General features: G+C 34.0%; 2 protein-coding genes across 3 annotated transcripts; one reads left to right on the top strand and one right to left on the bottom strand.

Annotated features, from left to right (window-relative positions):
* Window positions 1–281: 281 nt before the first annotated feature.
* Window positions 282–5,429, bottom strand: LOC147395590 (proteasome subunit beta type-4-like). The gene is made up of 7 exons (XM_086450520.1): window positions 5,324–5,429; window positions 5,178–5,224; window positions 4,777–4,853; window positions 3,361–3,490; window positions 3,023–3,182; window positions 2,706–2,891; window positions 282–566 (listed from the first exon to the last, which is right to left on the bottom strand). Exons 1-7 carry the CDS (start codon window positions 5,327–5,329, stop codon window positions 453–455), a joined length of 720 nt encoding a protein of 239 aa, XP_086306646.1. The 5' UTR covers window positions 5,330–5,429; the 3' UTR covers window positions 282–452.
* A 9,565-nt stretch (window positions 5,430–14,994) lies between these two features.
* LOC147395589 (uncharacterized) lies at window positions 14,995–24,633 on the top strand. 2 transcript variants are annotated; one of them, XM_086450536.1, is made up of 6 exons: window positions 14,995–15,720; window positions 16,707–16,821; window positions 21,336–21,450; window positions 21,997–22,959; window positions 23,721–23,980; window positions 24,382–24,633. In XM_086450536.1, exons 1-6 carry the CDS (start codon window positions 15,522–15,524, stop codon window positions 24,383–24,385), a joined length of 1,656 nt encoding a protein of 551 aa, XP_086306662.1. In that variant the 5' UTR covers window positions 14,995–15,521; the 3' UTR covers window positions 24,386–24,633. The 2 variants fall into 2 exon arrangements, with proteins under 2 accessions (XP_086306662.1, XP_086306661.1); XM_086450535.1 differs by lacking the exon at window positions 24,382–24,633 and having other exon boundaries at window positions 23,721–24,292.
* Window positions 24,634–26,130: the final 1,497 nt, after the last annotated feature.

The raw sequence follows: 26,130 nt of genomic DNA, 5'->3' as shown, positions 1-26,130 counted from the left end.
TAACATTTTGTCAAACATTATGTGGTGTCGTGTCAACACATGTAACACTTGCCACATGTTTGAAAACTTAGGTAATTATTTGGGAATTTACCCATATATATATATATATATATATATATATATATATATATATATATAGTCTTTCCTGAGCATTCAATTATGAGCCTAAATAATGCAATAAAATGAACTGACATGGCCATCTAACTGGTTTGTTCTGCATAAGATGACATGCTGCTGGGTGTACTGGTATGGAAATAGCATCTGCATCAAAGTAGAAAATGTTTCCTAGAGAATTTTAGATGCATTGAAAATAAAACCTCAACATCAAGAAGAAGGAATCTATCGTCTAAACAGACATCAAGACGCCGCATAAGTTTCAATAAATAATTCTTTCACATTTACTACTTATATCTGGGAATTGAGAATGTCAAGGGACCTATCGAGCTGGCTAACTACCATGATCCTTCAGCACCCTTACTTGGATTTTGGAAAGCAGAGAAACCCCAGAAAGTTTTCAAGGCGTAAGGTGGATAGATAGTCGCTCCTTCTTCAGTGATCTTTGCTATCTGCAATTTTCAATCAGTCTGTAAGATTAACCAAGGTGACCTTTACAAGGATTCTACAAATCAAAATACCAAACTCTATTCAATTATTTCTAACCAAACAAGGATCTACAAAGATCAATAAACCATTATAAAGATTAGATCCATTACGAAACATGACATAGAGTGAAAAATTGTGTGCACATGCCTATGATCAACACTATATACCTTCTACTTACAGGTGTGTATTTATGAGAATATTTAGGTATGACACTTGGTAAGATCGAATGGTCCAAATTTAATAGGATCCATGGACCCACCTAAGTGATCTTTACTATATAACAAATGGACCCAATAAAAAATAAACATACCCAACTCAATCCCCTGTTCTCTTACACCACACAAATATATGTAGGTTATACAAAAAATAAAATTATGAGAGCTAATAAATTCTTTGATGACATGAAAAGTTACCATTTATCAGAGATAGATTATTAGTCATCAAATGGATTAGTTTACTCATCATCATCAAAGCCATATCCAATAACCAGGGGAATTCACTGAATCTTGTTCTTACATTCAATTCTATCTAAAGCTATATCTTCCGTTAAGTGTCCCCATATCTTTCAAAACCTTCAACCTACATGTTTTTTTTCTCAATAATGCTGTAATTGGTCTTTGTTGCACATGACAAAACTGTCTCAATCAACTCTACCTCACTGTATTGTCTATCCCGTTACTTCAACAGTTTCACAAATGTGTTCACTTGTCACATATATTTTAATTACTTTTTAATAGATATTCAAGGAGTGTGGGAGACCCATCCACGATGAGTTAATCAAAACTCCAGTGTGCAACCAAATTCACTGTTGCATTCAAAGAAGGAAACACACTAGTACCCTAGTTAGGTGAATAGGAGCAAGAACTATGAAGCAAACCCATTCCTGAGCAACAACTGAGTAATCCAATACAACCTCCATTTACCCCAAAGGTCAGCTTAGTTGCAAATGAAGAAATGATGAGAATGAGGGGAACGGAGTTGCAAAATTAATTGGTTTCATAACCACCAGTAATTTGGGAGGAAGATTTTTTTCCCAATTTTTGGCTTATTAAGAATGATTGAAGAATCAACCTGAAATATGAAACCAAAGCTTGTTGAAAATCTTCCACATCCAAGAAACTATCTAATACAACATTTATTCATTTAATTAAAGCACATGTTGGACTTCAAAATTTTTTCTCTTGGAACTAGCCACAACCCCTACCTCTATGGCTCCAACCAGAATGAGAAGTTAAGAATAGGATCAAGTCTCTTACACAAAAAGGCACACATTCACCCAATCCATGTGGCTAATAGGATTCAAACCCCAGGTCATCCATCAATCAGATTGCTAGGAAATTGTCCATAAAGCCAAGTGGCTGAACATAAGATACATCACCACAAAGAAATTCATAAAACAATTGCTTGGATAATTGAAAATTAAAATTTCCAGTCTTCGTCGGTTAAAAGTTAAAAAAAAATAAATAAACAAACAAAAACAAATAATAATTTGTTCGAGAAAAAACTACCTATAATACCAATAAAAATTAAAAACTGATCAAAGATAAAAATGGTGCATTTATACCTTTATTTTATATAAACAAATGAGTTAGTGGTTAGTAATTAGACAATGAAAGCGGCTTTTAAACCCAGGTCATGGTATCAACACTCACAGACTTAAAACAATTTAGCAAGCGTGCACCTTCATGCATATATACCTTATGATAATGTATTTATGTATATAAACGAAGCAATATTTAAACAATGTGGAAAAGGCAAATTGGTACATTTGACCTTAGTGTCATGTTGTTGGGTGAGTCACATAGACCATTCTTGCACTTGCGTCCATAGTTTCATCATGGATGCCAATGGGCATGTCCCATGCATATGTGACAAAAGTACATTAAATTAATGTGAATTTCAATTAGTTTTTCCTCCTTATCAAAAGCCAAAAGGAAAAGAAAAATAATGCAGAATTTCATGGAGATAGCATATCTTTATTTGATTTACAAGGTTTTTATACCATAACCATTTCAAAACTCATAACTTATCATATTAATGTTTAAGGATTACCAAAAAAACCTGAAATAATCTAGCAAAACAAACTGAGAAAACAACCACACCTGAAGTTTGTTGATGGCAGACCTATCACGATATAGAAGCACAAGCATGCATTTCTCTAGCAGTTTAACACCATCTTCAAAGCTCAAGTCCTCCTTCCATTCATCACGAAGGATTGGCCGTGCAAGGTGATTTCCAAATCCAGTTGCTACATGATTGTCCTCAAAATGTACACCAATCATATTGACCTATACAACATTTACAACAATCAGGACTCCATGTTAGTCACGTCAAAGAGAAATATATCTGATAATTAAAAAGAACAAAAGTTCAGAAGATTGTAAAATCAATGAACAGTACAACATTACTATAACATTACCGTGCCGAGATACTTCTGTCCATTTTTTATTCCGCCAAGAATAAGTGAGTTCCAAAGAGGATTAAATTTGTTACGCCTATTATACATCACCCGGTTTAAATAGTTGTGAATTTCTTTAGGGCCCAATGAGTTCTCATCATCCCACATATTATCATATATGCTGCAATTTCCAAAATGCCCAAAATCATCAATCAATTATTATAATGAAAGCCTCCAAATGCAGGATGATCATACTGCAAATTGAAATTGAAATCATAGAAAATGGAAAACAGAAGAATTTTATAATCAAGTCTTCAACTCCTTACAATTGAGCATAAAACATATAGACACATACTTACATAAGTTCATCAAGATAACGTAAGAGCTCCTGAAAATCACTTATTTCTCCACTCGCACCAAGAAGGGAATGTTTTCCAATGGGTTTCATTCGCTCCACACTCTTGTAGCGCAAAGTTGATCCATAGGAACCTATCACAATCCATTGATGAATTCACATAGAACAAAATATAAAAACATTTTTTTTAGAATTATAAAGTAGTAAGTAAAGAAAATTTAAAATATTACATGCACACTACTAGAAAGCCATATTTGGAGTTTAGAGTTTACATGCAGAAAACTTTAAAATATGGATAAATTATCAGCTGTGATATAGGCACCAACTCAATCACTCCATGTCCCTCTACAACAAGCAATACATATTTCTCTAACAAATGCTTTATATCATTAGTCCTCGGTTTGTAAAGAGTACAAAGGGTTGTTCTTTGAATGGGATTTAATTTTCTGTAAGAATTAGTTAAGGGTCTTTCATGTTTTCCTATTTTATTTTGTTGCGTGTAGTTGCTCGGTCAGCGTGTCCTCTCAATAGTAGAGCCTTTTTGCGTTTTCTCTTTTGGTTTTTGATATAATCTTTTGATTATCAAAAAAAATATATATCATAAAAGACACACCCTCATACCATGTTGTTCAAGCCCCTATAAAAATGTATTCTTAGAAAACGATCAGTCAATTGTTTGTCGAAGTTAATTTGCGTGATCCACTGTAGTCTTCCTCTATGGAAGATCCACCTAAGTCCACTCATAAAAATTTCCCGGCTTCCTCTCCAAAGCTTCCTATTGTGTAGTATAAATGTAAATGCAAATGTATTTCATTCCATTTCTTAGTATGTCTCTCAAGGGTTTATTTTTTTAGGTAAAATAATTTTATTAAAAAGCAGTCGAGGAGACCAACAAAGAAGAAGGGAAAACCCTTGGGCCTGTCATCCAGGAACTTGTTCGGAAATACAATAATGAAAGGAAGTCTGGTCTACCCCTCCCAAGCTAGCTTTATAGGGAAGGCACATAAAAGATGAACAACCCGCTAAACCTTGTAGAATAAAGCCTCAAAGACACCATAAAACCCACACCTGACACAATTACTCAGGTAAACTACAAACCCAATCCCATCTACCTAAGAAATCCTTCTCCCTTCGCTCCTTATGTTTTCCATTCTCATCATTTGTTTCTCTAAAATAAGAGAAACATTAATGGGCCTAACCATTCGACATGTAATTAGAAAATTCACTAAGAACATATTGTCTCTTGCAAGTGACACATTTCTTCTATACGGATCGTGAAACCAAACTTTTTTACAAGATCATGAAATTGCAAATACTTACTTATACCAATATATTATATAACTAATAATAATTATCTGAAAATAAATTATGATGCCGCAAGCCCATGAAAGCAATATTGGTAATTAATTTAACAACTGACCTCCCATATCAGCAACCATCAGAATTCCATCTTTGTATTTGATACCTATCACAGACGTACCCGTCACATATGGGTACCTATACGAAAAATCGCATCTTGATTACAAATTTGCAGATTCCAATCATTAACAACTATTAAAAAGTGAACAATTCGAACCAGTTTGATCTTAAAACGTCAAAAATTAGAAGAAAAAAATTCCAAATTTGTGAAAGATAAACCTTAGTTGTAATTTTCATAATTGAACAACCAATGCCCTAACTGGCCAACCCCACTCACCAAATTAATTTCACAATCAGACAACTAATGCCCTAGGTTTCATAAATCTACAAATCCTTATTAAAAAGAACTGAATCTGAAGAAAGGAACACATGAAGCAAAAAAGATCAAATCTGAAGACTTACAGTGTTCTTTCTGACTCGATTTCAGAGCTAAGTAAAGCTTCGACCGACTGCAAAAACCATGAGAAGTTATCTCAAAGAACAATCTCAAACAAGAAAATAAAAATAAAAAAATAGAGACACAGATTGATGCATTTGAGAGATTTTACACTCATTTCTTAGATTAAATCTGCGGGAGAAACTACGAAATGGTGTCGTTAAAGGTTTGATTTGAGCATACCAGTGGGTTTTATTGTAGCCCTTTGCACAAGAAAGCCATGGAAGGATTCAGCGTGTTAGCGGGTCGGTATCAATCCGTGAAGTTAGTTTGATCCGACCCGTTAGCTGTCCATTGACCCAAACCCAGGCCCGGTCCGTTTACACTACGTAGACATGGTTTTAATTTGGGAAAATTATTTAAAGTACCCTCATGGAAGGGTTTCTTTCTATATACACCCTAAGTTTTCGGTGGTAGCTTGGCAAGACATTTAGTAAACTTTTTTCTTTCTAAATGGTCTTTGGACCTCATCTCCCACATTTCTTATGATCAAATGCCCTAACTGTTTGAACTCATCATTTTTATCCAAAAATTGGATTTTTGACATCTCAGTTAAGTTTCAAAGACTCTATTCTATCGGAAGGGATTTAAGAAAGAAGAAGAACTCTTTTTCAAATATTTTGAAGATGTATGTAAAAAACTAAGATTTTTTAACTTCTTATCTTAGTTTTTGGATGAAAATCCATCAAGAATGATTTTTTTTTTTTTTGGGTTGAAATCATTTAAACAAATCTTTATCTCAAGTTTTTAGTCGATCTTTCCATGCATTTTAGTCGAAAAAACTCAAAATTTGAAAAAGGATGGGTTTTACTATTGTCGAGTTCACCACTTTTTATTAAAAAAATGGTGAACTCAACAGCACATAGTGATGAGTTTGATAATAAAAATTGTGAACTCGACACTAAATTAAAAAGCATTAAGTTTTACAGTAATAAAAAGTGGTGAACTCAACAATAAATAAAACGGCGGTGAGTTCGCAAATAACGAGAGACCAATAAGAAAGAGAAAGTTTACTAAATGTCCTATTAAGTTATCGTGCAAAACTTATGGACTATTTAGAAAAAAACCATTCTGCGAGGATCCTTTAAGTAATTTTCTCAATTATTTAATGAACCCTAAGGGAGGAATTTCATTCTAAACACTCCCTAATTTTTTTTCTCCAAAGTCCTAACTTGATAGTCCATTTTAGTAAACTTTTTTTCCTTTTTTAATGCACCCTCACCCTCCTTTCAATTGGTGAGGTCCAGAATTTCAACAATTGTAAATCATCAGTCAAAGTTTGAACATGTGCCATAAAGATCAACAATTAATTGTTGAGATCTATCTTTTTTGCAATTGTGGATCACGACAATTGGACATGAATTGTTGAGATCAAACATTCAAATCGTCGGTCACGACAATTTAAATGGTTGATCTCGACTCGTCTAAGTCACATATCTCTCACGAGTGGAACCAATTAAATTGGTTTAAATTTATATTTATACTTAAAAAATTATTATTTATTCTATCGAATTGTAGGTGCCTAGTCCATGGTTTTTAAACTCGGTATTTGGTCTCGTCTCGTCTCGTTCAGCTCTGATACCAAGTTGACTCGGACAATATGTCTCGTCTCGTTCGACATTGAGACAATGATTTTTAACCATTTAAAAAATCTAAAAAATTCAGGAAAATTCATAAATGATTCCTATTAAAAAATGAACCCAACAAAAAATATATATATAAAAAATTAAAAAAAAATTTCATAATATACCTATCAAAATAAATAAAGTAAATATTTACAAGTCTTTCTTCCATGAACATCTTGGAAATTAACCATAGATCTTGATTCTGAACCACAGAGATTAAATCACCACCATTAAAATCTATAAGAAACATATTATTCATCTGTGATGATATTTATAATAATCAAACAAATGAGTAAAACAAATTCATATAGATCAATCCAAAATTAATGATTTTAGCAAGTATTTTTTTTCTTGTATTTAATGCTTTTTGACAAATGGGGACCTCCATGAATTGTCCTTCTCTAGTTGCTCTCTATAAATTCAATATCTAAATTAAGAGAAACTAACACAAAATTTATTGAAACATGAAAATAAAATTACCAAAACCACTTGCACTAATGCACCTACCAAACAAGCTCAAATCCAAGATAGATAAAAACCAAAAAAATTACTTGGGATTGTAAATTTAATAAGAAACCTAAAGACTTGATGGTTGATTATGAAGTACAACCGAACACAATAACATTGACCTTATGTCTTCATAATTAAGTCAGATAATGGGTACTGTTCTGCAATTGAATCTAATCTATAAATGAACAATAAATAAAATACTCCAATTCAGTATGTCAATATTGAGAGTAAATTAAGAAACACAAATCTCCCAATTAATCACTAAAAATCATCAACTTAACCACAAAAGATGAAGAAGATGAAGTTTTCTTCAAAACCTTGACTTTTTTTTGTTCACTTGGTGAAGAAGATGAAGAAATAACAGAGAAAAATTGATTTGGGGGGTGAAATAATAGAGGATTGAGGCTTAACTTGGTTGGAGAAAATGAAGTTTTCTCCCAAAATCTTACCTTGGTGGAGAAGATGAAGAAATAATGGAGGAAAATCGATTTGGGGGTAAATAATTGAGGATTGAGGTAAAACTCGATTGTCTTGGTTAACTCGGACGAGATTTTAAAAATCTCGTCCGATATAACTCGTTTATCTCGCGAGTTAACATAATATCTGCGTTGTCTCGTATATCTCGTTTGTATTGCCCGAGTTTTTTGAAAATATCGTCCGAGACGATTCGCTTATCTCACGATACGCGGTCGTCTCATGACACATTGTGAGTTGGTCTTGTTAGGCTCCGATACCAAGTTAACTTGGGCGATACGTCTCGGTCTCAGACAAGTTTAAAAACCATGACCTAGGCACAATATTGTTTTTATATAGATTACATATATTTCAAGGGTGACATTCAGAGGCCCAAAAGAGAGCCAAACATTTTTTTCAATGTATGGGTTAGAAGTTTTGGAATGGCCTGATTTTTTAGGAGGATGATCTTTATGATGAGGAGATCATCCTCACCAAAATTCAGTCCATTTCATTTCTAACCCCATCAAAAACGATTTACAAAAATCAGATGATCCACAATTCTTTAATTTGTAAACTAAGGTTAGAAGTTTCTGAATGAGCTATATTTGGTAAGGATGATATCTTCACCATAAAGATTATACTCACAAAAAATCAATCAATTTCGAAACTTTTAACCCCTATTTTAAAAAATGTTTGGCATAATGTTTAATTCCCTTTAGGACCTCCCAACACTTCCCATATTAAAATCATTAAAATAAGTATTTAGCAAAAAATGTCAGACCTAGTAAGCTCGGCGAGTTTCCATAATTTTGGTTGAGATTTTCAAAATATTGGGTGAATCATCTCGGATTTTGACTCTCCCAATTTTCTTAAGTCTGTGTTTGGATTAAGAGAAGTTGAGAGAAAAGAAACTCATTAAGAGAAAAGAAGAGAAACTTAATTTCTCTCCACCATGTTTGGATTGATAGGAGAGAATTTAGGACAATTTTGAAATTTTAAAATATCTTAAAAGAAATCTCTCCATTTCTCTCCTCTTCTCTCCACTTTTAGAGAGAGAAAATTTACCCTTTTTTTTTTCTCTCCGATTCTTTCTCTTCTCTCCCCACTTAACAATCCAATCAAGAGAAATTGAGAGAAACTCATTTATTTTCTCTTCTCTTCTCTCAATGCAAACACAACACAGCCTAGGAGATAGAGATGACACACCCAAGCATCTCCATTCCATGTTAGTTTTAAAACTGTGGAGGGAGTAGCATATATCACCAGTATGGCCTGACCCATAAACCTAGTTATATCACGAGTCATCCTGATGATATCACTACCTTCATTGGGCGCACCATAGATCAACCTGGTATGCCGTGGCTATATTACAGGGCTTTAGCAAACGATGGCTACCATTGACTGTGGGGAGCAACATGGATCAACCTGGTTTTAGAACTATCACCTACCTTTATCATTGTTGATGTGATGTCTATGCTCTACAACTTGTTGCTACCATTAATTTTTTTGAAGCAAAACGTGAACTTGAAATAGCTTACCACAGTTGAGAACATAAACCTGATTATATGCAACATGCCTGGGTTGCCACCATCGTTTAAAAAGAAATGACAACATAAATCGGTTTTGAGTACCCGTGGATACCCATTGGATAGAACTTAACGGTTCCAATTTCTATTGGTTCGATTTCATTTTAGATCCTGCTCTAATTGATTCCAATAAAAAGAAAATCGGAACCGAGGTTTTCAGTTCCAAATCAATTTCGTTTAAATGTGTACCCATTGACACCCCTATTACACAATACATCTCACTCCAAAATTGTGTTTAAGTGGGTGCATTATGTATAAATGGTGGGTGCAAATAGAATAATCCTATAACTATTATAGGTTGAGTAAGTTGAATAAAATTATTTTTTGTGGGTTGGGGGGGAGGGATTTGGCTAATATGTTTTGGATATACTTTCATCAAGGTATCTTAGGTAGGCATTACACGAATGATTTTTTGCTCACAGCCCAACACTGGTTTGAGTGACATGCGGCGCAAATAACGTAAGCAATAAGAGATAAATTTTCTCTCTCCTACCCATGGTGGAAAAATGAGAATTGTCCTTATTAAAACACCTTGTTGCATTTTAAAACATGATTCAATACCATAGTTCATAGTGTTGTAGAGGACGGAATTCTATGAATTAAAAAAGTTCTTTTCACTGTTGAATTTTAATTTTAAAATTGGGTACTCTATATCCTTCCATTTGCAACACCTTGGATCAAACTTGAATTTTTTTTTACCATGAGTTTTTTCATGAAATCTATAAAGATCGTGGTGTTCGATTACTAATATAATAATCAATGTGGACCTCATAACCATTTTTAAGATTTGAAATCTTAAATTAAGTATTGTGGGCAGAGGATGTGCGAACAAGAGGGAAAAAATTTCTCTCTTATTACTTACGTCATCTACATCACATGTCAAACCGGTGTTGGGCATCACTCGGTATCACACTTATATCCAAAATCTCTAGCAAAACTACCTCGTTGAAGAAAAAAACTATCATATCAAAGTAACTATACCAAAAATGACAAAGTATTTATGGGAACGAGACAAAAAGTTAATAGAATTTGTCATCAAGGAAAACATCTCTTGGCCACATGGTAAAGGAGAGAGGGTTTTGTAAAAATAAAAAATGGGTGATTTAGACATACCCCTATATGTTTTTGGTCAATATTAGAGATACCTTATGTGTTTTCAACCTAATGACATGTCCTCCCTGACTTACTTTTCTCCAATAGAATAAAAAACAAAATAACTGGCTCCAAAAATCCCTCATCTTCAACTTTTTAGTAGAAAACCCTTTGATTTTCTTCCCAAAATCAATCATCTTCAAAGATTAAGATTTTACCCTTTGTTTTCAATCATGAGATGTTATCTTCTTTAACCTTGAAACCTCACTAATCAGATAGGATTTTTATTTATTTATTATTATAAGTAAAATGATCGATTTTCTCAAAATCAATCATCTTCAACCTCTTGGATTTTCTAGTCAAAATCATTGCTCACCTTCAACTTTCAAGATTTTACCTTAGTTTCAAGCTCAAGATATCATCTTTTTAGACCTTTAAACCTCAATTAGCATATATGATTTGTTGAAAAGTAGCCAAAACAAGTTGTCTTCAACTTCTTGGATAAAATCTTTTACCCTCATCTTCAACTTGCATACCTCACTAATGAGATAGGATTTTTGGAGAAGTAGAAGATGATTGATTTTGGGGTAAAAAAAATAAAAGGATTTTCTCCAAGTGTTTTAGATAATATTGAAAATGATGGATTAAAGTTGAAGATAAATAAGTTAAAATAATTTCTCATACTTTAAAAAAGTTTAAAGATAATGGATTTTTTTTTGGGGTGGGTGGGGGGTGGTGGGTGGGTGGAGAAAACCATATGTTTTAGTTAACAGCTTTGAATATGACATATATTTTCTAAAAATAAAAACAACAAAGCAATAGTTTATTTATTTATTTTTTTTTGGCTTGAGATGGAAGACAAGGGCATTTCAATCATTTAAAATAGTCTCAGGGAAGAAGATGTGGGTCAAGGGGGCATGTCACGACTTTGGAAACACAGGGATATCTATAGTATTAACCAAACCGTGGAGGTGTGCATTTAAATCACCTTATAAAAAAAATCAAGGTTTTTTCTTCAGCAAAATAGATTGAAAATGACAACATTTCGGTCAATTTCACATTTGTTTTCAATGAACAGTGACACTAAATCAATAGTACGTCATCAAGATTTGAAAAACATGGGGTGTATCTCTGATTTTGTCCAAATGTGGGAGAAGCATTTAAACTTACTTGACAAAATTCGTGATATTAGGTTCACCCATGAAAAACAAAAAAAAATGCAATATTAGATTTATCTTGGACCAAAGGTTGTTTTTTATATTTTTATTTATTTTTGAATAAGGCATCTTTGAGTCTAGCTGGTTGACCATGGTCCATTGAGTTTTGTTCAACCTATGAAATAATCTTATTTATTAAAATTAATTTCTGATTGTCACACTTCATCTAACACCCTGTCTCGTGATACCATTCTTGAACCTAAGTTGAATTCGCTTACTAAGAATATCTTCAATAACATCTTAAAATTTGGTGGGAATTCCAAATTTTGAGTCATGTTGGAATAACATTGAAGTTGACATCATTTCATACATTGATGTGCACAGAATCATAGATACTTTTCACTTGTATCACGATGAAAAATATCTATAGTTTTGTGCACACATTTATGTCAAAAGCATATAAATGACATCTTTTAGAAATGAAGTATTGGAGAGGTATATGTCAAATATGATATTTTTTCACTTTATTATTTCAAAATTTAAAATTGAAAGAGGCAAATATAGCTTTGTCATTGGAGATGGTCTAATATTGTTAGTTATGCAAAGGGTATTATTAAAATGATAAAACTACTTAACAAATCCTAACAAAGGGATTTCTTTCCATATATATCCTAATTTTTGGATGTCTTTCGATAATTCAATTAATCAATTTTTTCATGCTTAATGTTTCTCACTCGGGATAACCGTTGTTCCAAACCGTCGTGATTGACATGTTGCAATTATCGAGATCACTGATAATTAATCATCGATCTCAACTTTTGAATATGAATTGTTTGATATCAATTATTCAAATTGTCGAAATTGATTATTTGAATTGTTGATTCGGATAATTTGACTCTATCATTTTCTCGTAGGGGTTGCAATGGGTCAAGTTGTGGTAAGGATCTTATGAAAATTTACCCAATCCAAACCCAAGCCATTTAATAAGAGAGTTGCTATTGGCACCCCAACTTTTACTTATTACACCCTAATTAATGAAATAATTTATCACACCCGAATAATGAATATAACACTCCAATTAAATTAGAAACTAATAGTTTCACACCATGATTTTTGTCAATGCTAGCCATGATCTACTCTGAGTTTGATGTTGTTGTTGACTCTTCATGTTATTTATTGTTTGTCTCCATTCTTTGTTTCTCTCTAAAAAAAGAGGGAGAGATATCGCGAGCGAAATATTCTAATATTAAAGGAATACTACTGTCCGCACGCCATCCTCAACTTTTTCTTATTTTTAATTGGGGTGTAATAAGCAAAAGTTGGAGTGCTAATAACAAATCTCTTTAATAATTGTGTGAAAAATCTAAACCCAAACCCAACCCACTTATTAAATAGGTAACTTAACCTAACTCATTTAATTCATTTAATAAAAGTCTAAACTTAAGTGAAAAAAATAGATTTCATTTCCATCACTAAAAATAAAATACTATTATTAAAAATAAAGTCTCACTATCATAAATCAATATTCACCAACATGAATTAAGTATCACAAAAAATATATGAAATTTCATCATCAAAAAATGCATCACAACTAATTAAAGGGATGTATAGAAAAAGAAGAAAAAAAACATGTCCATAGACTAAGTACAAAACTTATATGTCTTCACCTGTGACAAAAAAAAATTATAAGAGAAAAAGATGAGAGAGGGTGATAGAAAGATGGGTGGTGTGTGTGTGTGTGTGTGTGTGAGAGTGAGAGAGAGAGAGAGAGAGGTACCTATCAGCTGTGATGGTGATGTTCATGAATTGTGTAAACGGAGTAGGTTAGAGAGAATGACATTATCTTAGAGAAATGCAACCAAGAAAATAAGGATTTAAGGTTTTTTTTTTTGTGTGGATTAGTGATGATTTCTTTAAAAAAGGTTTAATCCTTAATTATTTGAAAAATAATTTTTATGTTTTTAAAATTTTGGAAGAAAAATGTAATAGAAAAATATATGCCAAAAAATGTCCTAAATGAATATTAATAAAAATCCTTAAATAATTATTGATATTTGAGAAATCCCTCCTCTTTCATGATTTAAATGGGTTATATACAAGTCTGGTTGTACTTGAGTCAACACAACACATTATTGACACATTAACTACACAGATTAAGCGGGTCGATGTCCCTAACTAATTGAGTTAATCAACATGATTGTGATCCAAACCCGCTTAGGTTCAATCCAAACCCACTAATTTTGTGCTTTTTTCGAGTCGTATTCATGGGTCATATTAAGATTACCACCCTTATTTTTATGGGAATGATGGAATTAAAAAAAGAAATAATTTTACTCACTTGGCTGTTGATTTACCACTCAAAAAGTCAGGGTGGATTTAGAAACACGTCCCCACTCATCTCTAAAGTAATTTTTAGGGGAATATTACTCGAAAGACCCTTGCGATGGGATTCATTTCTAAATAGTCCCTAAGTTTTGCACGGTAACTTGATAAGACATTTCATGAACTTTTTGTTTCTTAATAGTCCCCTCATTATCGACAAACTTAGTACTTTTTTATTTTATATTGGGTTCATAGCTTTTTATTTATTGTTGAACTCGACACTTTTTTATTTAGTGTCTAGTTCACAATTTTTATTGACAAACTCATTATTATTTAGTGTTGAATTCATCACTTTTTATTTACTGTCGAACTCGACATTGGTAAAACTCACCCATTTTCAAGTGGAGTTTTTTTGAGAAAAAACTTGAGATGACGACTTGTTTAGATGGTTTCAACCCAAAATAACCATTATTGATCGATTTTCATCCAAAAGCTAAAAAAAAAAAAAAAATAATTCTAATTTTTTTACATAAACCCTTAAAATATTTGAAAAAAATCATTGAAAATAGTGCCTTCTTCCTTCTTAAATCTTTTTCGACGGAATGAAATTTTTAAAATTTGACTTAAATGACAAAAATCCATTTTTTTTATTGTGAAAATGATGAGTTTGAGCAGTTAGGATATTCAATCGTGAGAAATGTATGAGACGAGGTTTAGAGACTGTTAAAAAAAGAAAAGTTTCCTAAATGGATTATTAAGAGACTGTCCAAAACTTAGGGACTATTTAAAAAACAAATCCTTTAGTCAGGGTCCTGAAAGTAATTTTCCCAATTTTTTTCCTCCTATTTATTATCAGTCAACTGAAATAAACATTCGTTAGATCTACCGTCTAGTTTTGTGTCAGATACTAGTTAGTCATTGGGTCAGAAAATGTGACACGTAGCGTGTAAATAGTTACACAACCCCCGGAAGTACACGAACAATTCCTCACCCAAAAACACTTCAATTAAACGTAGAATTTAAGAGACATAGAGCTGTTGTTGTTGTTCCGTCAAACCCAATCAAAACAAACGGGCCCCTGATCTGATCGTCTTTCGTTCCCCCTATTCTTACGCACAATTCTCTAATTTCAGACCAAAACTAACCACAAAATTACACAAAATGCCACTGCCTCTTCTACTTCTCTCTCACATGTGATGTTCTTCGTAGCTCACTTTCTCTCTCGTTTCTGCAACAATGGCGGTCGATTTAAGTTAACTGTTACCGTTTGACATATAACGGCGAGCTAACGGACTTGCTAGGATTAGTAGACAAAGAGTCATGTTTCAGGTGGAGATTGTGAAGTTTTGTCATTTATAGAAATATTCGATTCGTGATAGAAATGGAAATGTTGGTCAGATTCACTCAAATTTCTCACTCGATTTATACAGCTTTCGAGCTTGATTTCAGATCTGTCGCTCTCGTCCTTGGTTTTGGAGAAATCTGATGGTTCTTTTAGTTTGAAAACTGTCATTTTTGGGGGATTTAGGTTTTTAAATTGGAGATCTCTCCATTTTTGGAAGATGAATCGAAGTTTTAGGGCTCAGGAATCGCAAATGCAGGCGGCCGTAAAAAGAAGGCAGCAAGAGAGGAATCAGATTGGAGCCATGATGAATGAGAAGGAAGAGGAGCTCGCTTTGTTCCTCGAGATGCGTAAACGCGAGAAGGAGCGAAACAATCTTCTTCTTCTGCAGAATCCGGACGAGTTTGATTCTCCACTAGGTAAGGCTTCTGTTGTTAATGGCCTCAGGGACATTAGGTTTTCGAAGTTAGGATCTTTTGGTGTTTTTTTCCTGTTCCAAGTGTTAAATTTTTAGTTATGGTTCCACTGTTGTTACTTTAAGATAAGATTCTATTATTCTATACAACTACGATAATTTCTTTATGGATCTACTAAGAAAATTTGAGATAATTTAGAATTTTGAAACTTGTTTGGATCGCTATTTTTGTGCTGGAAACAAATATACATAAAATTTTACTAATAAGATCTCTTAAAAATATCAGTTTTTGGCGTAAAAATGGAAATCCAAAGCATGGTAACCTAGTTCGGATTTGGCAATTATTGGAGAAGGTTCAACTCGGTTAATTCAGATAAGTTCGTGAAGGTTTCCTAAAAAAATCGGGAAAATTTCTGAATTATACAAATGATGTTTTTGAGTTCCTTCCCAAAACACATAATCTTCAACCTCCCTAAAAACCCTATCTTGTTCTCAAGATTGAGGATTGAAGATGATAACATTTTGAAGTTGAAGGGTAAAATTGTACCCTGTTTGAAAACTAATCGATAAATCCCTGATTTATTTGCCAATTTAATCAGTTGGTCCTTTATTCCGGGAATTTTACAAATTTTTTGGAAAAATTTGGAGAATTTGGTGACTATTGTCCAAAGAGACCACTGGTTTCCACTTTCAACATTAATATTGTTTATATCAATGAAATTGGAGTAGCTTTGTAAATTCCTTGTTTCATTGATTTTTAAGTTCTCAAATTCGTATTCAAACTTCATTTATGGATTTTTCTTGGGTTAAGAGTGATTTCTTCTGGTGTTAGGTTTCAATAACTGTATTGGTTGACAGTATCATGTGTTAGATCCTTCTTATATACTAACAGATAGAAATGATACTAATGAAAAATGAAGTCTGGGAATATAAATCTTCTGTCCTTTGACCTATCTTTTGTTTCATTCTTACTGTATTGCATGGCTACAGGGTCTAAACCTGGAAATTCCCCCATATTCAAGATTGTGCACTCTACCCCTGCACGCAAGACAACACCTACAGATGATTTCCTAAATTCTGAGAATGATAAAAATGATTATGATTGGTAATGTTGAAGTGTCTTTATTATTATTATCTTTTTCTACTAATATTTGCTAGTCTCAGATGATATCTAACTTTAGAGTATATAGATTTTGTTTATACTAATGCATTTCTGCCCTTCAATACTTTATTGATCAAAGGAGAATAGAACATCAATTGCATGTAGTATTCTAAATAATATCCAACAACGGATGGGCACATTCTTTTCCAGTTAGTAATGTGTTTTGTTGTCATTCTGGAATGTGATTGAATTGAAATTGGGGGTATTTGGTTCTAAGATATTAGAAAGTCATGGAGATACCTGACGTCACTGTAGTTGCATTGTTGAAATGGCTATGGTCCTTAGTACGTCACTGATGGCAGCAGAAAGGTTTTACGTCTGATCTTCCACCACCCAGTTCAACGCTGTAGCTGAATCGTTGACTTATTTCCTCTTTTGAGTGGACATATCTCTATTTTTATTCACCACCCATCAGTTTTCTAAATTATTACTAGATAATATCTTATTTATTCATGGTATAATGGAAATTAATTATTCTGCAGATCAATGTTTTGAATTCTGGACTTCTCAATCAGTGAGCCAGTAATCCTGTGTACCGGCCTTTCCAACAGCCTGGGTGGACATCAAACATTTAGCTTGCATTTTTTTCATTCCAACTTTTTTTTTTTCAAGTATTGCAAATCATTCAAAGTTTCAAACCACATGGTCTAGTGTCAAACCACCCGGTTCTATTCTTTTCTTTTTCTTTAATATGAAAACCAATTTATTTTGCATATAAAGTTAATTATGAATAGGATTTTACTCTTTCTTCCACTCCTCTCTCCCCTTTGCCCTCTTTCAACTTCTATGATGCTTTTATCAATAAACCTTTGGAATTTATCAGATATTTCAATATTTCACTCTCTTTTCCTGTAGTCCTTTTAACTTTAGAAGGTGATGAATATTTTGTCTCTTCTGCCTCTCCTGCTCCCTCAAATTTTCAGCAAGAGCTATCTTCCAACCATTCGAGATCTGCATCTGGACATTCCTTATTGGTACTAAACAACTATTTTTATTGTTAAACGAGAATATGATAACACGAAGAGGGAATAGCTCATTTTACATATGAAAATGAAAGAGAGAGTTAGGAAGGGCCTCACTAAGAGAAGGCAACAATGACACATCCAAACTTCAGTATTGAATAATCGGCTCCAAAATGAAATACAAAATCTTCAAAACAAATATCTATTGATGTCGGGAATGATAGGCATCCAAAAGAAAATAGTAGCCTTAATCTTCGAGATGATGACCTCCAAAAGAACCTCTATGTTCGCAGAGATACACATTTTCATCTCATTCCAAATATTCCAACACACCACAAAAAGGAGAGGGTGACAAATAATTTTTCCTCGCTCAGGGGAAGCCTTTCTTACATAGGAGTCTTGGAGAACAAGAATATGGATAGGGAGACCCCATCACATCACAAATAGGATAAAAAATGAGCTTCATACTTTCCTTTATACATTGCAGTGAAGGAGATGATCCATCATTTCGATACTTGATTTACATAAGATACATCTATTTGAGATTCAACGATGACAACACCAAAGCCTAATCGTAAATATTTGGGATTGGTTAAACAAATTTTGTTCCTCCATTTCACCCTATCCAGAGTCTCTTTCTCTTGTTATTGGAAGTGAGTTCATGTTTGCTTTTACTATTTTCATCCAGTTCTTTTGGGTCTTCCATTCACTATTTGAAGACTTCAACTTGGATTTTTTTTTCTAATGGGGGCTGTAATAATAAGCCTCATTGGACATGCCCAAATCATCTAAATTGACGTTCTTTTTTATGTTTATTTCCTATTGAGCTACTCCTACATTTTCTCGTATGCATTCATTTCTAATTTTATCTTTTCTAGTCTTTCCACTCATTCATTTCAACCTTCTCTCTTTGTTACGCTCAATCTACTAACATGATGCTTATTGACTACCAGACATAGAGCTTCATAAAACATAATTGGTGTTACTACAATCTTATAATTTTTTTTTCCTTTAGTTTAATTAATATGTGTATATCACAAAGCAATCCAGAAATGAAGTTTGAATATGACATCATCTCCAAATCTTCTTGCTTGGATTTGAGATGTATGAAACTGTCATCTTTATCTTCCCATTAGACAGGCTAGCTTATTGATTTCCCAACCGTTTAGATCCTCTTAAATTCCAATTTCAAAGTTTCTAGTCTTCATCTTCCATGACTAAGCAATTACCAATTGCCAACACTTTCAAATTAAAGATAACATATAAGTCATAGTGTAAGACTCTTTAAACATTGATTCTTCACAACCAGATATCCTCCCAAAAATTTATCAAATTGCCAACTCCGACCTCATAATGGCCTCCTTCCTTGAAATGATGTCATTTACTCATTACCCTCCTCCGAACTGCTATCCCATGAGTAGATGAAGGAATCGCTTTGGTACCTGAAAGTTGCAACACCTATATTTACTCATGATCATCCTCTTCTAAGAACTTTCTAGTTCCTCTCCAAACCTCCAAATCCTTTTTCCCTTGGGTTGTGTTGATTACTTTAAGATACATGATTCCAATTCTCCATCAAATTTCATCTTAGAGGGTTACATATCTCCTATTTTTCCAAATGGAACTTGCCCCGACATCACCCACTTGTCCAAATGAAATATCTTATCAATGTTTCCATCTCAAGGCTACCCCAACAGGGACAGGATTACTATATTAGAAAACTTACTAACTGTTAAGGTAATTTAACCTTTGTCAACTTCCCCTTCTTTCGACAAGTAAACCTTCTTTCAAGAAGCCAATCTCCTCTGGAATCTCTTCGTTATCGGGTTTTATCTTATCAAGGTGTATAAGATAACAAGAAAATAGCATATCTTATTGCTTCATTGTTTGTACCTAATGGAAGTTACATATAATGAGTAGGAGGATTGCTCTCAAATTTGCACCCCAAAATGCTTTCTGAATTGGTCATATCTCCTGTCTCAATGACCTTGCTTTGGGATAGGATAATTTGAAGACTGAAAATTCCCCCAATATAGTTAACAAAAAAAACCTCAAAATAGTATAACTCACACCTTAGAAATCTCAACTGGTTGTTCTTTTCTTTACTATCCACTTATACCCCCTTGTATGGGAGTTTTACTTCTAATTGGATCAAATTCTCATCAAGGAACTTGGTTCAAATCTTGTGTTATCTGAGTATTTAACAGGGACAAAAGCCTCCTCTTAAGACCCGTCTCTTCAATGATCTCAACGTTTTGATCAATTGAGTTGTTAGTTTTTTTATTTTCTTAAATTTCAGGGAAGTCAAAATCGAGAGATTGAAGTGTATGGTGACATTGATTTCCAAAATTGAGAGATTGGGTTTGTAGCATTTATCTGGAGTAGTCACTTGGGGTGAGTTCTGTGTCTTGTTCTTTGTATCCTTGGTTGGTCTCCTTGTGGTCTCCAATGACTTAGTCTCTGCGAGGACCATTTCAGCAAAAAGAAAGTTGTGTCCTTCATCTTTAAGCTTAGATATGGCGACTCCTCATTTTGGGATGTTGGTTCACATGGTGTGCTCCATCCTTGAGGTTTTTTTCCTCATGCAATGTGGTATATTTTCTGAAAGGGAGTGATAAAGAACATGTCCAAAAAAGTCCAATAATGTCAATAGTGATGCTGAGCACTACGGTGGAAGTCAAAGTTTCTAAAAGGGTGAGAGGAAGGCCAAGTGTGATGTGGGTGGAGGCAGTAAGAATATAGATGACCTTGACTGAAGTTATGGCCCTAACTAGTTTGAAATGGTTAAATAGAATTCATGTTGATAATCCAATATTTGGGATAAGGCATAGATGATGAGGATGTTTATAAATCATCTCACATGTGGGTTTATCCTGGATGACCTATTGATTGTACTGGATATACCCATTTCGGCCCTTTTTTCAGTTTGATCCATGGTCTGGGTTTTTCCAAAACATTTGTAAAATGTTGCATCTTGTACCCCCTTTGAAAAGAATTTTTTGGAAGTTGCTTTTCCTGGAAATTTCTAGTGCTTTGTTCCTTCTACATTCCACAATTGGGGCAAAACAAAGAAATCTACGAAGTGAATTATCTAAATCCATGCAGGACTAAACAGAACCCTCAAAATTGATCAACCATCCTCCTGAATCACACCATTCCATTGTGAAGAGTTTTAGAATTGGCTCTCAGTGAACACTCAAAATATCCACAAACTTCTATATGGAAGCTACAAGGAGAGGATTGTCACAATATTGACTAATAACTTTTCAATCTATGTTACTTATCAAAAAAAGAAAATTTCAATATATCTTATTGCTGCTGAAGATGGTGAAGTGCTTTTCTATGATCATTGAAAGCATATACACAGTTGAACAAGACTTCTATACTTATTAATGTATCATATCGGGTTCATATTCTTGTATCATGCTTGATCTGAAAGAGTGGAAATGGATATGTTTTTAGCCATTGTACTTATTGAGTTGTTTCTGTTTCCAGGCTTTTGACCCCACCTGGCACTCCTCTTTTTCCTTCTCTAGAGATGGAATCTCATAAAACCGTTATGAGTCAGATTGGAACTCCTAATCCACGACCCTCTTCACTGAAATCTAGGGTAAGAATTGTACCTAATTTAAAATCTTGATACTTGATATCAGACACTCTAATTGAGCTGCTGATACTTTTATATGTTGTTTGATATTTGGTAGGGTGGTCTATAAAGTTGAACATTTCTATTTGTCATACAAACTTGACCATTGTATATACTCTTAACTCCAAATTCGGGGGGTCAAAGAGTTTCATAAAATGGTCTTGGTGGAAAAAATGTGAGTGAAAGATGTCACTGTGATTGGAGAATCAAAACTGTCTTAATTATCAGATATTTTGGAACCCGTCAGTTGGTGTGGTCATCCTATCTGCAATCTAGTTTCTTTTGTTTACATTTGTAGTTTGTGATCGCAATTCATAACCATTCCATTCATTTTATTCTTGGGTAATTAGTGACAAACAGGCAGCTTTGCAGTACTGTTAAAACCCATGAGAATTGCTTGTAATGTTTCTTTGAGGTGCTCATAGAATTGTCTTTGTTTATTTTCTGTTCGGCATTTTTCGAGTTATTGCCTATTATTGTTGCAAAGTCATTTATCTTTTGCGGGTGCAGTTAGCGAATTCCCAGGCAGAGCCTACTTCAAGGGGCAACTTAGCATCTAGGCAGCCAACTTTGTCCCCTGGGTTGAACACTTCGGGTGTAGGAACTCGCAGATCCTCATCATCTGGTGGCCTAGGTTCAACTGCATCTCGACCTGCAACACCAACTGGACGCCCCACATTGCCAGCCACGGCTAGACCCTCGAGACCTTCCACGCCTACTTCAAGGGCCACCTTATCTTTGTCGAAGCCCACAGCTCCTCCAACAAGATCTTCAATCCCTTCTGCAAGATCTTCTACACCAACATCGAGGCCAACCATATCATCCAAGTCCATCATGCCACCATCAAAGACATTATCAAGGTCATCAACACCAACTCGACGACCGTCAACCCCATCAAGTGTATCTAATGTGTCTGCTCCTCCTGTTCGGTCATCTTCGGTGATCAAATCGGGTCCCACAGTAACAAAAAATCCGGTACCATCTCGCGGTTGTTCTCCAACGGTAAAGTCCAGACCATGGAAGCCCTCAGAGATGCCTGGGTTTTCACTCGACGCTCCCCCAAATTTAAGGACATCAATGCCTGAAAGGCCAGTTTCTGCCTCCAGGGGTAGGCCTGGAGCACCTAGTGCTCGATCTTCTTCTGTTGAAGCTGGTTCCAATGGAAGACCAAGAAGGCAATCGTGCTCTCCTTCACGAGGAAGGGCGCCAAATGGCAGCATTCATAGCAGTGGGAGCTCTGTTCCTGCAGTTATTCGAACACGTTCCAATGGTATTGACAATGTGAGTCCTGTTTTAATTGGAACAAAGATGGTCGAGAGGGTAGTGAACATGCGGAAACTGGCACCACCGAAGCAAGTCGACCAACACTCTAGCCAAAACAACCCTACGGGAAAATCATCTTCATCTCCTGATAGCTCAGGTTTTGGAAGAACGCTCTCAAAGAAATCATTAGATATGGCGCTGAGGCATATGGTATGTATCCCTTCTCTTCTTGTGTCATTTTCCTTGCAAGGAAAAAACTGCACCTGATAGGTAGAACAAGGATGATCTACCAACGTGCAAGTACACATGGTAACCAAATCCAAAAATTTCTCTTGTTATCCATATTAATGCAATGTGACATAGGTATCCAAGGATTGCTTCTGGATACGGTTCACCTGAATATTTCATCCCATTATAAAATATTGGGTCTCCTTGTCATAGTAACAAAGTTCAGAGTCTTCAATTATTTGGTGGGTCTTCAATTTGGTTAATTTGGCCAAATTCGGAAAATTTTCGTAAAAAAATTGAAAAAATTTCAGAGATTATACAAAACTTCTTTTTGGGTTTCTTACCAAAACCCATATCTTCAACCTCTCTAAAAACCCCATCTTCTTCTTCTTAATGTTTTAATGTTAAAGAGAATTTTTTTTTTTTTTTTTTGAAGATGATAGGGTAAAAATATTACCATATTACATGATTAATTGAAGAATAATCGATTAATTTGTTGATTAATTGGCTAACCCCTAATTCGGAGAATTTTATGAAATTTTTGAAAAATTCGGAGAATTTTGTGACTATGATCCTTGTACACAAAAATATACAGGTCAGGCAAGTCTGACACCTAAGGCAAGGCAACACACACTGTCGTGCACATGGGGGTGTTTTAGATGCACTATCCAGGGGTCTTACGTTTCCCGTTTCATAGAGTGATCTTATAAGGTGATAATAAATATTCATTTTGATTTGAGCAGGATATAAGACGAAGTGTTCCAGGTAGCTTACGTCCATCTATGACAAACATTCCAGCTTCGTCTATGTACAGTGTGAGGTCTGGGCCAGCAAGATGCAGGACTCTTAGTGTTTCAGACTCTCCTCTTGCGACAAGCAGTAATGCCAGCTCCGAGCAGAGTGTCAATAACAATATCCTTTGTTTGGATGGGAATGAATTAGATGATGATCTTCTTCTCGGCATTGAGAGAGGTCGATCCTCTCCTGCAGGCATGCATGGCAGGTAAATCACTCCTGATATCTAAGCTGTCTTTGTGCGCTCTTAATGTATCCATCTTTTATAATTTCTTGGGAACTCAACCAGAAATTTACTGGAAAGAGAATTAATTTCCTGAAGGAGATGACTGATTGCTGCTAAGTTGTCTTTTTCATGGGCTTTTGTACTATTATTAGAATATGTTAGGTACATGCCGGACCTTTCCATCTGGTTCATTATCTATGTTATGAGGCATCATGAACTCTTACCTTATACAAACTTGAAATGCTGTAACTGGAAATTAAAGAGTTCGGTTTTCTTCGAGTTTTTTTTTTTTTTTGCATATATTTTTCTAAAAGATTATTATTGAACCTGCACAGAACTGAAGTGAAGTTTTTAATCTTTCTATTATCTGTGATTCAAAACAGATGATGGTTATGGTGTGTGGTGGTTTTGGAAATCGTGAACTGTTTCAAGTGGAAACCCATGGAATGTGCTCATGTTGTGGAATTTGGGAGTAGTTTTCTGGTGTAACTCTTCAACTGGGTTAGGATAAGCAGGGCATCTTGTTTATAGTTGATAATATTCAGTATTCAATACTACCTCAAAATACCATTTTTCTTAGATCTTGGTGTACGATGACATTTGGAGATGAATAGCGTGTTGGCAGATAAAAGTAGGGCTGTCAAATGGATTGGATCATATAGTGTTCAAAAATAAATAAACAACTAGTGGCATTATTATTTAAAAAAAAAGAAGGGGGAGAGTGGAGAGGAAAGATAATAAATTTGAAGGGGAGACAACTGAAGACAATAAAATGAGTAGGGTGAATCTTAAAAAATTGTAGTTGGATGTAACGATTAAACCCTCCCCCTCTAGCAAAGTCGGTTCAATTGTGTTTTATCATATAAACTAGAGGTTGCCTATGCCTATGGCACGAGCATCCTCTTTCAGGTTAAGGGGGTAAAAATAAAAGTTGAAAAGGTATTATTATTATTATTATTATTATTATTATTATTCTTTTTTAGGGTTTTGGAGATAAAAGAAGAAAAATAATAAAGTTGGAGAGTTATTATTAAGAAAGGGGAGATGAAAAAAGATAATAAAATGGGTTAAAGGGATAAAAGAAGAAATATAGTAAAATTAGATCGGGTATGGACTTAAAATTGATAGTTTGGTAAGGCCAGTCTAATAAATTTCTTATCAGATTGGTAGCAATTAGGCTCCTGTTGAATCAAGACCTAATCCATTGACAACCCAGGATAACAGCAAACAAAAGCCCTACACCAAAGATATTGGTTGTCTAAACCAATCTTTTTTCTCAGTTCCACTTTCTTCAAAGTCAGTCTTAATTTTAGGAAAAATTACTCAATAGTCTCTGGCATTAACTTTTCTTTCAGAACAATCCTTGAATCTCGTTCTAGACATTTCTCATGATTGAAATGTTGAAATTGCTTAAATTGTTCAAATTCATCATTTTCGTTCAAAACATTGAATTTCCGACATCTCGGTTGAATTTTGGAGATTTCATTATGATGAAAAGGATTTGAGAAAGAAGAAATAGTCATTTTCAAGGGTTTTTTATTTTTGTTTTTATTTTTTTATTTTTTTTTCAAGTATTTTGAAGATGTGTGTGTATTAAAAATTAGGATTTTTTCAATTATTTGTATTTTGCTTTAGGATGAAAATCGATCAATGATAGTTCTTTTGGTGTGAAATCATCTACACAAGTCATTATGTCAAGTTTTAAGTAGATCTTTCCATGTATTTTAGTTGGAAAATTTTGAACAAACAAAAATGAGTCAATTTTACCGTGTCAAGGTCAACAATTTTTATTTTTGAGTTTAATATTTTTATTGTAGAAATCAACATTTTAAGAAAAATTGTCAAATTCAACAATAATTAAAACTGGTGAGACTGGCAATTTTTGTTTTAAAAAATGTCAATATTGACAATAAAAATATTGTACTCAAAAATAAAAATTGTCTACCTGGATGTTATAAAATCGATATGTTTTTATTTATTTGAGTTTTTTCCAACTAAAATATATGGAAAGATCTACTTCAAACTTGACATAACGAGTTGCGCAGATGATTTGAAATCAAAAGAACCATCATTGATCGATTTCCATGTAAAAAGGAAGCACAAACAATTGAAAAAAATCATAGTTTTTTATA

This window comes from Akebia trifoliata, chromosome 8 (genome assembly GCF_017979445.1).
Source record: "Akebia trifoliata isolate Shusen 1 chromosome 8, ASM1797944v1, whole genome shotgun sequence".
NCBI lineage: Eukaryota > Viridiplantae > Streptophyta > Magnoliopsida > Ranunculales > Lardizabalaceae > Akebia > Akebia trifoliata.
Note: the sequence above shows the minus strand (reverse complement) of the source record. Positions and strands in the feature narration are given on the sequence as shown.